Source organism: Trachurus japonicus, chromosome 3 (assembly GCF_045865225.1).
Source record: "Trachurus japonicus isolate A0001 chromosome 3, Traja_1.0".
NCBI classification, from domain to species: domain Eukaryota; kingdom Metazoa; phylum Chordata; class Actinopteri; order Carangiformes; family Carangidae; genus Trachurus; species Trachurus japonicus.
The window spans coordinates 14,040,100-14,053,294 of NC_140909.1; the positions used below are offsets into that span (position 1 = coordinate 14,040,100).

Below are 13,195 nucleotides of genomic sequence, written 5' to 3' on the forward strand. Positions count from 1 at the left end.
ACAGTAACCAAATTAGAAATCTGTTTTTTTTTTATGTGTGCATCCCAGCAGGGGGGAACTGTGGTAACATGACTGTTGCTGTGGCAACATCAGGAAAAGAGGCCAAACTTAACTCCTATAGTTTTAGCCTATAGAAAAAGAAGGGAACGGTGCCAGTAGACTTAAGCCAAGGACCAGAGGCCAGCCATATAGACTACAGCCAGCCTGGGACCACAACCTAATCACCAGCCAGTCTCAGCGGAGGCTCACTGTCCTGCTGCCACTTCTGTCTCACTCATCTCAAAAGACAAGTGTGCTCGGGAAAGACGAATCCTCGCTCGTCTTGTCTGTTATTTACCTAACACATTTCATATTTATGTACCATCAGCATCTTGTTAACGATCCTTGATGGCAGATTAACAAATAAACGCGCACACACTGACAATCACCCATACTGAGCATTCTTGTGCCAGTGCCCATGTCGCTCTGTGCCGGTCTGCATTCCTGGACTGTGCCAACAGCATGTCAGGCGGCCACACTGCTTTAATGATGTCAGCAGTTAATCTGGTGTGTGAGTGACAGCGCTTGGGGAGGGAGGGTAGGGGGTACTGGAGGTAAATCCTGTGTGTGAGTGACAGGGGGAGAGGTGGCTCCAGGTGACGAGCAGAGGGGTCACCGAATGTAGGTGAACACACACACCAATGTACACACATATATGCAGGCATACCGCAGTGTTAACAGAAGTACACTTGGTCCTGTGGAAAACATAAATAGGAAAAGCCAAGAAGAGACAGACGGGGCCATGGATGTTGCTGGCATACTGTAAACGACTGATGATTATTAAGAAGATATATGTCAGAGGCAAGACACACACAGCTGGGACACACACAGGTGAGGCCAAACCCAAGCAGGTGACAGAGAGGTAAACAGGCTTGAGAGAAGCTGTGATTGTGTCAGGTCACAGATGTAGATAAAGTCTAGTATCAACCCTGTTTTTTTTTTTTTTTTAAAGCTCCTTTGATGTATATCACACATTATAGCTAAAATTTACATATTATATATGTTTGGGCTAAGTGTACTAAGTGAGGCTCTAGGCAGCATGTCAATGAGTTCACCCTTAACGACACTTAGTGAATGAAGAACACTGTGTTTTGTGTTGCATCACAGCAAGCAGCAGCTTACAACATGCCTGCTTCAGTTCAGCAGATTTTTTTTTGTCAAAACCACAAACAAATCCCTTCATGTTGAGAGGAAGTTTGATTGACAAATAGTACATTGGGTTGAGCTGATAAGAACATTTTGTTACTGATATAGAATAAATTAAATAAACAGAACACTTGTAACACTCCACTTCGACTCTATTGGATGAGAGATTATAAAATTTAACATGAAGGGTGTGGTGGCCTAAAGTGGACAAAACCACTCACTCATCACTCAGTTGCTGTTTTGCCACAAATCCATACACACAGATTTATGTTATAATGACTATTTGTTAATAATTGGCAATGCAACTACAATCATAGTTGCAAAAAAAACTTCTCAATTAAGGCAAAAAGCAAATGCAATACAGTGATTGAATTCTACTTCTTACCATGGGGGCTGCTACTTCAAAGCCCTCTCTGTGTACGACCTCTTGAAGTGACTTCAACAACGAAGAGTAGGACTCGAGCATTGGGCTGCAGAGAGCACAGGACAGAGGAAAGGGGGGGACATTGTGAAGAAGACAACCAGAAAGAGAGCACAGGAGGGTTACATCAGGGGTGTAAACTGTAAATGAAACCATTTTGATAAAATTGGGCCAAGCCTATCATCTCAGTAGCTTAATCCTCTATGACTGCAGCATGTTCCTCCTGACTGTGCTTTTCTGGAGCCACTGAAGCAGACAGATGATCCATATCAAGAGATCCAATTAATTTATTTGGTTGATTAAATTACAACATGACTGGTTCTCTGTCAGCTCCCTGAGGAACTGATTGTGCCGAGACAGACAGACAGATAGACAGACAGATGAGATGTGCGTATGCACAAACATACACACAACAAAGATGATAAGTGAGAAGGAGGGGGGGTGGCGCGGGGGATTAATGGGCTGATATCTGAAATTAACAGGGAGCAGCATTTTGGTGTTTAATCAGGGGTAAGATGTGCACCACTGACAAAGGCCTCACAGTGCCATCGGAGCAACGTTCAGCAGCAACAGTCGACGGAGGCTCTGCTGTTGAGCCCACCATGCGCCTATAGGATGGCCAATAGGAATGTTAACCCCCATCTTTTTACACAGGACCCTCCACTTAAGAATGCCCGACCATTGTAATGACCACTCTGCAGTGAGTCACAGTGGGCTGCTATGTCAGTTGTCAATTCGACCTGCAGGCTACAAATCTGATACACATAGATTGGTCACACGCCACTAGCCCTGCATAAAGAACAGTTATACACACTTGTGTTGATTACACTTGCGCCAAGTATATCCATGTACTCTATTTCAGTTATTCAACCCAACAATGGTGCCTCCTGACCCCGCTGAGGCTAATGATAGAGCTGGTTTGGTGAAAGAGGGACACCTACCCTCCTTGGCCTCTCTGCCCATGCCCCTTATCTGAGGTAGGGGGGCTGGGATGGTTTGACAAGTAGTTGAGCAGAAGGCTGCCTTTGGTTGGCAGTTATTGTATACAACAGCATTGTGTTTTTTAGCTACCCCTACAGAGCACCCCTTATTCAGGTACTAAAAAGGTCTAGGTGCTTAGCTACAGGGGCTAGTGTGTTGGCTAATTAGGATCATACACAGGGAGGCTTCTTTATCTCGGCGTTCCTCTTTCAGCGACGGAAGAAAGGAGGAGAGAAGGAGGATGCTTGGTCTTAAACAACAGGATCTGTATCACCTAGAGAGCAATTTGTGCCAATTATGCCTTCAAGTGAAACGGAGCAATTTAACAGCCAGGGTATCAACATGGGGCTGTGGACACGTGCAAGGGGGAGTAGCCTGCTTAGGAGTTTGTGGGGTACATGTGCGTTTGTAATGTGCTGTGTGTGTGTGTGTGTGTGTGTGTGTGTGTGTGTGTGTGTGTGTGTGTGTGAGTCTTGAGGCGGGGCTGGGGGCACAATGGTGCAGTGCAGGTGTAGTTTCCAGCTGTCAAAATGTCTGTGAGGTCTATGACCTATTCAGATGCCACATCGGCACAACACTGTCACTCTTACTCACTAGACGGCCACAAAACACCAAACATCCATGGAGAAGATATTTTGTTATTTTATTTGTAGTATATTAATAAAAATCATCAATTTGTGAACTGTGATACTCAGCAAAATAGTGAATGTTGCACACTTCATGGTGCACACTTGTAAAAATGTATATTTTTAAGTGAATATCCACAACATTTAATGTGTTTGCATGGGTGCTCCATTAAAGAGCCTCTGTTTGCTGAAATAAAGGAAAGGGATTGTATAAAGCCCCCTCCACATCCTCTGCGCTCCAGATTGCTGTATTTACCCAGTGTGTGCGAGTGTGCCTTCGTGTGCCCTTGTGTGCTCAGCAGCACTCTCTGAGTAAAGAGCCTGCATGACCTCTGAACCCTAAGTACACTCAACACAGGAGAAATCAAACAAACGCTGAGCAAATAAGGCTTTTATTTGAATAGACGTACACAACCTTGAATTGTGTATGTAACCTCAAAGGGTGAATGACTTAGGCCATTGGGACACTGTTCAGAATTGGGATGTGACCCGCCTGATTTTAAATGACTTGTATCTGTTGTTTAAAGGACAGTAATACTAAAATGATTCACAGTGTTACATTCATACAAATAATTTTGTTAAAATCCAATATTCCACATGAATATGAATATGAGAACGCCTGAAGCTCTGGAGCAGGTATGGCAAATGTTAAATGAAAATATGGCATGATGACAGCTTTTTACATTTTTATATTTTGAAGTAATTCAATGAATCATGGTCACACAGATCTTCAATGTATGTATTAATCGATTAGTTAGGATACTGATAGAAAAATAATTAATAAGTAAATATAAATAAATAATAATTAAATAACCTTGCTTCATCTTAAATGTGAGTATTTGCTATATTAAATCACAGTAAGTCACTTCTAGTTCTTGGACTGAACATTTAAATAATGTGACTTGGTTCTCCTGTGCTGGGTATTTTTTTTGCAATGTTTGGACATTTTATGGGTAAAAGAAAAAAGAAAAGAGAAAATATGAATTAATAATGAAAACAATATTGTTGCAGCTCCATAGTTTATTCAGTTCTTACAACTGTGTATTGGGGGGAAGGTCAACTTTTTTTCTAACGCAAATGCTGGTCACAAGGCTTGTATAGCATGTGCTCTTTAAATTATGTTGTCTGTCTGCATTGTTGGCTCACCTGTATTCTGTGAACGATGCCATGTTTGCTTACCAGTGTTCTGTGGATGATGTCTTATTTGTGTAACTGTGTTTTGTGGATGATGTCGTGTTTGTGTGCCAGTGTTCTGCGGATGGTGTCTCATTGGTTTCCAAGCGTTCTGTGGATGATGTCTTGTCGTTTTACCTGTGTGTGGGTGATGACTGGGTGGGATGTTCAGGAAGGTAGAAGCGGTGGCACTTGGCTGCCTGGCGAATTTCTGGCTCCATCGTCTTGGACACGTCATAGTAGTGCCCGAACCGGGAGGAGGATGCCAGGGCGCTCTGAAGAGGTCAACAAGTGAAACACACTGGTAAAGAGGATGTAGACGAAAGCCCTTTCATGATAGTAGAGTTTAAATTAGATTTGACACAACTGCCTGCTTCCGGTGTGTGTGCATTTAACTTATTTCGAATAACAACGGAGCAATTCATGAGAAAAATAATCTTATTTGTGTTTCTAACATGTTAAATGAGTGTGCTCCACAATACTATGGTAATGCAATTGCATTGTTTATGGGTCATTCCTCAACATTTCTACAGAAGAGAAGTTAAATAACCACTACGACCACGCTCTTAATCATTTCTTCACATAAATGTCCACTTCTGACTGTGAAAGCAAACGTGTCAGGGACGCAGGGGAAGGCGGATGTTTTCCTGCAGCTGAAAGAGAGAGTTTTAGCTCTTCTCTCTCAGTGAAACCAGGGATTCCATTGTTAGAGGGGCCCTTAATCTACTCCTAATCTGGATTAGGGCCCCCGGTGTGTCCCTCTCCTGGCGGGACGAGGGGGTCAGCAGGGCAGGGGGGTCAGGGGCTCATCTTCTCTTTGTGAGCCTGGCAACCCGCTTAGCGTTCCATCCTCGCCCTGACGGCCTCACCTTTGATCTGATGTCTTCATCGAGAGAGCGACACAGTGGGCTGTGCCAGGAGAGGTGTGTGTAAGGGGAAAGTAAGCGTTGACTCTGGGGGTGAATTTGAGATGCAAATCCTCTGGCGGGGCTTACTAGTGGTTTGTAAAGACGATTTTACAGAGGAAGGGGGAGAGGTGAGGAAAGGAGACAGATATAAAGAAGTTTCCAGGGAGAGAGAAAGAGGGAGAGGATCCCCAGGGACACACTGTGTGCTGTTAATCCACATAGCGATATGGATTATAGACCGAAGGGGGGAGACTGCAGAGAAGTAGAAGGGGAGGGTCACCTCTCCTCAAAGCGGAAGAAAGAGTGTAGAGCTGCCGACCCTAGCAGGGGGAAAGGCAGGGATTTGGGGAAAGACAGAGGAGCAGGTCTGGGTCATAGGGTTGAGCGAGCAGACATGTCAATGCAGAAGCTGCAAAGTACTCTTGTTTCCCAGGCTAAGCAGGGGTGCACGCGTGTGTGTATGTGTGTATATGTGGGTTGGGGTCCAGTGAAAAGCCTACCTATTGCCAGCTAAGTGTGAGTAATCTGGTCTAGCTCTGAAAGGAGAGGCTGAGGCCTTATTCACTCCACAAAGGAGTTTAGAAGCTGATGGATTTAGTGGAGCAGTGGAGACAATTGCCAAACCACTATAACCAGAGAGCCAGTGCTGTTCTTTCTCATACCATCATTAGGAAAGACGTGTGCTTGATTTGATATCCTGACATATATTAAAATTAAAATACACTGATATTATAATAAGCGACGGACAATATCTAATCAGCTGATTACCTGTACTTTTGGAAGATTCTGATAACGCCAAGCAATCTTCATTGCATCCAAACTGTCCTGAGGTTCACAAGATAGTCTGGGCTGCTCTGCCGGCTTGTGGATGGCGACATCGTCCAAGATGGGAGCCGGGAGTTCCTGCACATAAACATTAAGTAAACACAAGATGTCAAAATATGCTCAATTTAACTGACAGACATCTATTTTTTTTTTAATTGTTGTATAATTTCACCATTGAAGCTGTCATAGCTTTGCAAGACAGCCTTGCCCATCCTTTTAGGTGCACTCTAATGTTGGCTTTGTCTTTTCCTAAAAATCATGTAAATGAAACCAAACCTTGGTTTCTTGATTGTGGCAAAACAATTAACACAAGAGATGTTTCCTAGAAAATCTTGATTATGTGTCCATGTTTAAACTTAACTGAGTTTCTAATGGAGTTTTTTTTTTACAAGAGCACACATGCATGACAAAGAGCTGAAACAGGAAATGAATTGTTGTGGCATCAGTACAAAGGCATAAATGATACTTGAAGTGGTGCGTCCCTGTATCAAAAATAATTACATCCGATGAGACTAAAACTGAAACGAGTAAATCAGAGTTTCTAAACAGAACTGTAAACTATTTGTAAAACTGAGACTCAAAAAACTCTCTAATTAGGGAGCCTGTTTTTTTCATTGTGCAACCAGCACCGAGAGTTTCTACAAGTGTCTAACAAAACATAACAAAAGAATCCTTCCAGCCTTTGGTTCGAAACATGGCAGAATTGAGTGGGAAATCTGATTGATTAGCTGAAGGAAGTAAACACGAATTTTAAAGTCTGAGAGCTGTTGTGGTGCATGTGAACGCCTCCTCCAATTTCCTGCTTTAACTTGATTTCTGCAAGTAAGCTGGTTTCTCCTGTGCATGTTATTGTAATGCATTAAGTACAACCTTAGCATCGGAAGATTAGCATACTGTGAATGTAGCTGTGAAAACACTAAATGATGTGATATATCCCCATTGGGAGCCCCCGTCTCTTAATAAGCCTTTGATATGTAAAGAGAGGGTGAGGCTGTGACCCCTCCCACTATCAATCAGTGGGAGAGAGGCCCTCCCTCCTGTATGCTGGGTGGCAGTCAGCTTCTGGGGCTACAGCCCTCTTCACAGAGTGATGCGTCGGGAAACGTTTCAACAATGCGACAACCATGCCACCCTCGACCTTTTCAGATACCCTCACTGACCCCGATACATCTCTGGCAGACCTGGACGCCCACATCATGGTCCGATCAGTCAGTGTGAACCGGGCCGAATACTGTACAGTGGTAGGTGATTAATATACTGTGACAAAAAACTACCTTGAAAAGTAGGATGATCTTTTCCAAGATATTTTAAAGACAAAGGAGTAAACAAGAGTTTTCACTTATGTCTTTTTGACGGTAGAGCAATTGTATAGGGTTGGTGCTGCACTAGACACATTGAGGCCATCTTGGCTCCTTTGTGGATGGTTTGTCAAGACTTGTAGGATGAAAAAAAAACATACCTTAGATTATAACAGAATTCCTGCCTAAGATTTTAGGGAATAGATGACACCTCCTCTCATACCTGTAGGATGTCATCAGGGTTATCTTGAGCCGCCGCCACAAAAAGTTCATGTCGACACACCACTCCTTCTGCCAGGAAGTACTTCAAGATCATACGAGAGTAGCTATCATAACGGTCCTCCTCTAAAAAAAAAAACAAGGAACAAAAGAAAACAGCGGTTAGTGTTTGAATGTAAATGCAAAAATAAACAGACACAGAAGCTGTCATTCAGTGCCATAATGATGCAGGTAAACAAATTCTCCCTATAAAAGATATACCAACCTAAAGTCTATCAGTAGATCTTGTCACCTTCTGACCGTTCATTCAGACACCACAGACAGATCCAGCACTTTCTGACCACATCACAGCTGCTGACTGTAATTGATATAAGGACTGCACTCAGGCTACCTTTTTGTAGTAAGGGATGAACAGCATTTGACATGGCACAGAAACATAGGTGTTCCCGTGTGATCCGACTATCAAAATGGAGATGACATCTTCAGCTTCCTTGTTAGGGTCGTAACTGTACTCTTGTCTACATACACCTATCATTTCCCCAACCAGCTATGGAGGTGAGAGGGAGACACCTGTCTCAAGCACTCCCCTGTGCCCTTGAACGCAAAGGTACCCCTGCTGTCTGGACAAACGACAGGAGGAGGCAGAAGCAGGATAAGATTCGTGCCTGTCCTCAAACTGCTTTCTTACATTTAGCTCACTTTAACATCTGTATTTTGTGCGAACTCTGTTGGCAATGGCATCCTTTCATTGTTCTCTACCTGTGTCAGTAACATCAGGTGTATTTATGATCATAAAAGTAGGTAAAAGGCATATAAAAGTTATCAGACGGATGAGTGAAGAGAGTGGTTTTCAGGACGGAGTGATGACATTACAGCCTCATCTACAGGGGTGTCTCAGGCATTGGACAGACTGGCAGCTAATTGTAAACATCGAACATAATTCCCCAAAGGTAGCCTTTTCTCAGTGCACACAAAGCAGCCACCACACCCTAAAATCCACAAAAAAAAGCCTGCATCATCACCATGACACCCCCCCGAGCAGGGCACATAACTCTACCCAGCATGCTACTGCTGCTTCCTGTCACAATCACCATTTTGTAAAGATTTCATAGGCCTCTCCACACAATGACAAACAGTGGGCACAAGGACAAAGGCAGCAGTGACAGTTTAAGGTAATGGGCATACAGCTGACAGCTTGGGAATGACATCCTGACGTGTCATCCTCGAACATGCGGAGAATTTCCCCCTCCCACGTTCCCAGTCTATGTCCTCACCTACGGACTTAGGATGGCCAGGAAATTCCATGGCTCTTCAATTTGTTGTCGGTGGGGCTCCCTGTTCTCTTATTGATGGGTTTCTAGGTCAGCAGGCCTTTGTGGCTTTCAGCAGGCCCCACAAAGACTCCCAGATGGGCCCTCTCAAGATGGGGCCTATTGTGGTTGTGTTTCTATGGGAGCCTTACAAATGGAACCTCCAGGAGTCATTAGGCTGTTGAGGCGGGGGGTAAGGGGAGGGGGCAGGAGGTGTCGGGGTATAGGAGCAACAGGGGGTGGGGGACGGTCATATCTTTGAGATAGATCAGTCACTCTGGACAGTCACGTGATGATTTTCCTCTCCGTTTTTTGTTTTGTTTTGTTTTGTTTATTCCGAGGTGGGTTCAGCAAAGTGGGGAAACACCTCCGTTTCATTTGCCTCTAAACAGAGGAGTGGGAGTGCAGGAGTCCTGAATCATATCTGCTAAAGCTGCAGGGGGAGGAGGCAAAATATCTAGGTCAGAGTGTTTTCTCCCTCGTATGAGTCTTTGGTCTATGAGGTACTAATCTTTATACTGAGCAGCTCAGTGGCCGTACAGCAGGTAAACAAATAATCACATAATCAAAATAATTTATATAATAAACACTGATTTAAAAAAAGGGTGGCTTTATCAGTTTAACTGTCAACTAGCGACATTTGTTAACCCCCATTTACAGCATATGTCTGTCATATCTCTGAGCCTTTCACTTGAGTGACTACATGCTGTACCTTATATTATTTTGTATTTGCCGAGGTGCCTGTTATTTGTAGACCAATATCTTTGCCTCTTTGGAGCTCCGTTGGTCTCTATTAGGTGTATAATATCACCTCTCTCACATGTGTGTGACTTTGCATTTCAAAAGCTCTTCTACAGCTGAAGAAAAATCTCCAATAAACTTATTTTACAGTTACGGCTTTTCTTACTTTACACTATAACTCTGTTCTTAATAGTGCCAACTCTTTAGTCGTCTTATTGTGTTTTTACTTGTTTGTGCATTTTTGCTACTTTACAGCCTACAGCACTTCCCCAACAGTAGGGCAGTATCTGATCACAACACAAGTAACTGGTACACAACTTAATATAATCTACCTATATGGCTGTGTTTGAAAATATGTATCACATTAATGTACTTTTTAATTGCATATTGAAATTATTTTGCATGTACCCTGAATGTATACTTCCACTGTATTATATCTTGTAGTTTTACTTAAGGTTAAATATGTTTTATCCTCTAATTTTCCAGTTCGAATTTGTCAGTGAAATAATTATAGGGAGAACTTCAAAAATACTTGTTCGTCTTCCACATCACCATTAAAACTGTGCTCAAAACTCATATTTCTTACTCAATTCAAAGTACACCTCAAATCTGTGAAATATTAAAATGTAAAACAATTAGTCCACCTTTAGTTGTAACTATTATGGGTGCACTGAAAGAAAAATGCATTCTCTTAAACTAACGAATGGAAAGAAACCATACATGGTCAACATAATAAGAGCTGGGAAGCTTTGTTCCTAACAAAAACACAAGAGATGAGAGATCTTCAGACAGAAGCCATACTGGGCTGATCCCCCTCTGGTTGACAAATCAGGATGGACAGCTCAAGACACTTCAAAGGCAGACAACGACCAGTCTGATAATTTTATGTGTGTCTCACAAACAGGCCATCACGGCTAAAGGGGCAGACTGTAGGAGACGACTGCCTGAAACAAACACAAACAAACACACACTCCAAACTCCCCCAATCCCACCCACCCACATAACAAAACAGACACACAGACAGCACAAAGTGCGCTCGCATACGCACACACACACACCAGCACACACACACCACTCTTTCAGAGACAAACAGAAGAGAGCGCACACACGCATTTCACCTTTACTGTGTCTCTCATTACCAGATGAAACCAACCGTACATTGATTCACAAAATGGAAGGGAAGAACGCATTAGTGTGTAATCACTGACTCCTGCATCGATTGGGGGGATGAATTAAAGGGCAAAGCAATATCATCAGTTGGTATAGGCCTTGGCTACACACAAATTACAGCTTCAAGGGGAAACAAGACTACCTTAACCTTACTGTCTACCAGTGCATATAGCCTAGCCTATGATGAATGATAATAATAATAATAATACAGTGGAAGACATTTATGTCCCTAGAAAACCCACTTGCTTTGAATGTAATTCCAAAAACTTCGATAACACATCTGCAGATGAGCATATTAATTAAGTATCACAGTAGGAGTGTGAACACCTGGGATTCTAACTAGCGACCTTCAGGTCATCAGTCTATTTGCCATAGACAGTAATGTGCTAAGCAAGGAAAGAAAAAGCTAAGAGCCTAAGCACAGACAGATGGTATTAGCTGAGCCACACCAAAGTGATACTCAGTCTAGTGTTGGGAATATATTCGATTTTTGGCCATACAAGAATGTGTGAATAGTAAGCTAAAGCTACATTTCTCTGATAAATTAATCCAGTGTCATTTAAAATCTAGTGTATGCATTTGCATTGACTGAGAAGCTGAAAGCTATATTGTTTCAGAAAAGAGCGACATATTATTTGCCCCTACCCAGTTTCAAGCGTCTAATATTACATTTGATCTATCTTTATAAACACCAATGCACTGACAGTGGTTCATCATCTACGACTCTTCTTCCATTGAAATAATGATACCTGGTATAATGATACCTACCAAAGGACCTTTAAATCATAGTTGATTTGAAAAGTGGGGAGCTCACCTACGAGAAGTACTGTTCCAACTGCTAACCCACCACCTGTTTGTGGAGAAAAGAAAAAATAATAAGATCAATCACATGTTACGGACTTGCTCTGAATCATTGTAAACCACTTGAAGACTTGCTTTATCCAACTGCTTCATCCTTGAGTCTCTCTTCTCAACTCCACTGCTGTGCAGCTGGTTATTTCTGACCAAAAGTTAATTATTCTGCCTTATCAAATCTAATTTAAACACAGACTATTGTAGTTATTGTTGTTTTATTTAATCCACAATGTTCTAGGATTCTGTCCAGACCTATGTCCTGTATGCCTAAGAGGACTGGATATGTCTGATGAGAATAAAGTGGTTTTTAACATAAAAAGATGTTAAAGATGAGAAAACGTGAAAAATGACAACTCAGCAGTGGCCACACCTATACATTTACTGGGATACACCATACAACACAATCATAATATAGAGAAAAAAAACACGAATCAGATAAGTCTTCAGTCAAATTTTTTTTTTCTCTTTATCTACTTGTCTGTGCATAGCAAGAAGAGAGTAGTAACAAAAAAATCACTGTCTAAGTAACCCAACCAGTGATTCTATATGTATTTAGGATTAAATGATGCCATAGTTTATTGTTTTAGAACCTTCTTCTCTGGAGCAGGGTCTGGCGAGCGAGACTAAGTATGAGTAACTGTGTATGAAAATATATGAGGGTCAGCATGTAACAATGGTTTCTGCATTGTAAAGGGTAACATTAATATCTCACATCAAAAATACTCTGCTAAGACAGGATATTGGTGCATTTATACATTATAAAATGTCCAGTGCCTACTTTCATCATGCTCTTGTTTGTGCCCATAGCATACCAAATATTTCATAGACAATGTTATTAATCATTTAAATGCAATGTTATAACAACTGGAGGAAAGGGGTCTTTAGGTGTCAATAAAATTGAATTTTGTGCCAGTTCTAATAAGTGATATTTTTAAAGGCTGCTGCTGCATGAACATTAACATTAAACATGAACAGACACGCAATATCAAAATGAAGCGTTAATATAATGTGATGAGTGTGCCTGAAATCTGAAGGATGTCAATGATGCTAATATTTACTTTCAGTTTTTCCCAGCCCTGGCAGTGGTATAATCTGCTCTCCTGTATGGTTAATAGATTCGCCTTGGGAGAAAGTAATTACACCAATAGACTCCACACTAATTTTCAGTGTATTTAGCTCATGGTACATTACACATTGTACAGTTAGCTGTGTAGCTAGCGCTACCGTTAAACCTCAACAGCAAGACTGACCGAGCAGAAAGTCCAGTGAGGTGACACCGGTGGAAACTAAGAGCTGTCCGTTTTGAACCGAGGGTCTGGTGCCAGGTATGGAGATTAACTTCCCCCTCGTTCTCTTCTGAAAACTCGTCGTATTGAACGCTGGACGCTCAGATGAGAGTTTACCCACACCGCTCACGGGGGCTGCCATACTGCTAGCAATGTGGTGACGCCGGGGAATGTTTTGGAACGTGTCGTCCAATCAG

General features: G+C 42.2%; 1 protein-coding gene across 2 annotated transcripts in view; it reads right to left on the reverse strand.

The window, feature by feature from the left end:
- The window catches only part of elp4 (elongator acetyltransferase complex subunit 4), a 51,323-nt gene extending 38,167 nt beyond the window's left edge, over positions 1–13,156 (reverse strand). The window contains exons 1-7 of one of the 2 annotated variants that reach the window (XM_085763232.1): positions 12,963–13,034; positions 11,672–11,707; positions 8,911–9,379; positions 7,641–7,762; positions 6,063–6,197; positions 4,525–4,661; positions 1,571–1,655 (exon numbers count right to left, since the gene is read on the reverse strand). In XM_085763232.1, the coding sequence (XP_085619358.1) occupies positions 1,571–1,655; positions 4,525–4,661; positions 6,063–6,197; positions 7,641–7,762; positions 8,911–8,941 (510 nt within the window). In that variant the 5' untranslated portion in view covers positions 8,942–9,379; positions 11,672–11,707; positions 12,963–13,034. Of the gene's footprint in view, positions 1–1,570; positions 1,656–4,524; positions 4,662–6,062; positions 6,198–7,640; positions 7,763–8,910; positions 9,380–11,671; positions 11,708–12,962 lie in introns of both variants that reach the window. The other variant, XM_085763221.1, reaches the window with a different exon arrangement.
- Positions 13,157–13,195: the final 39 nt, after the last annotated feature.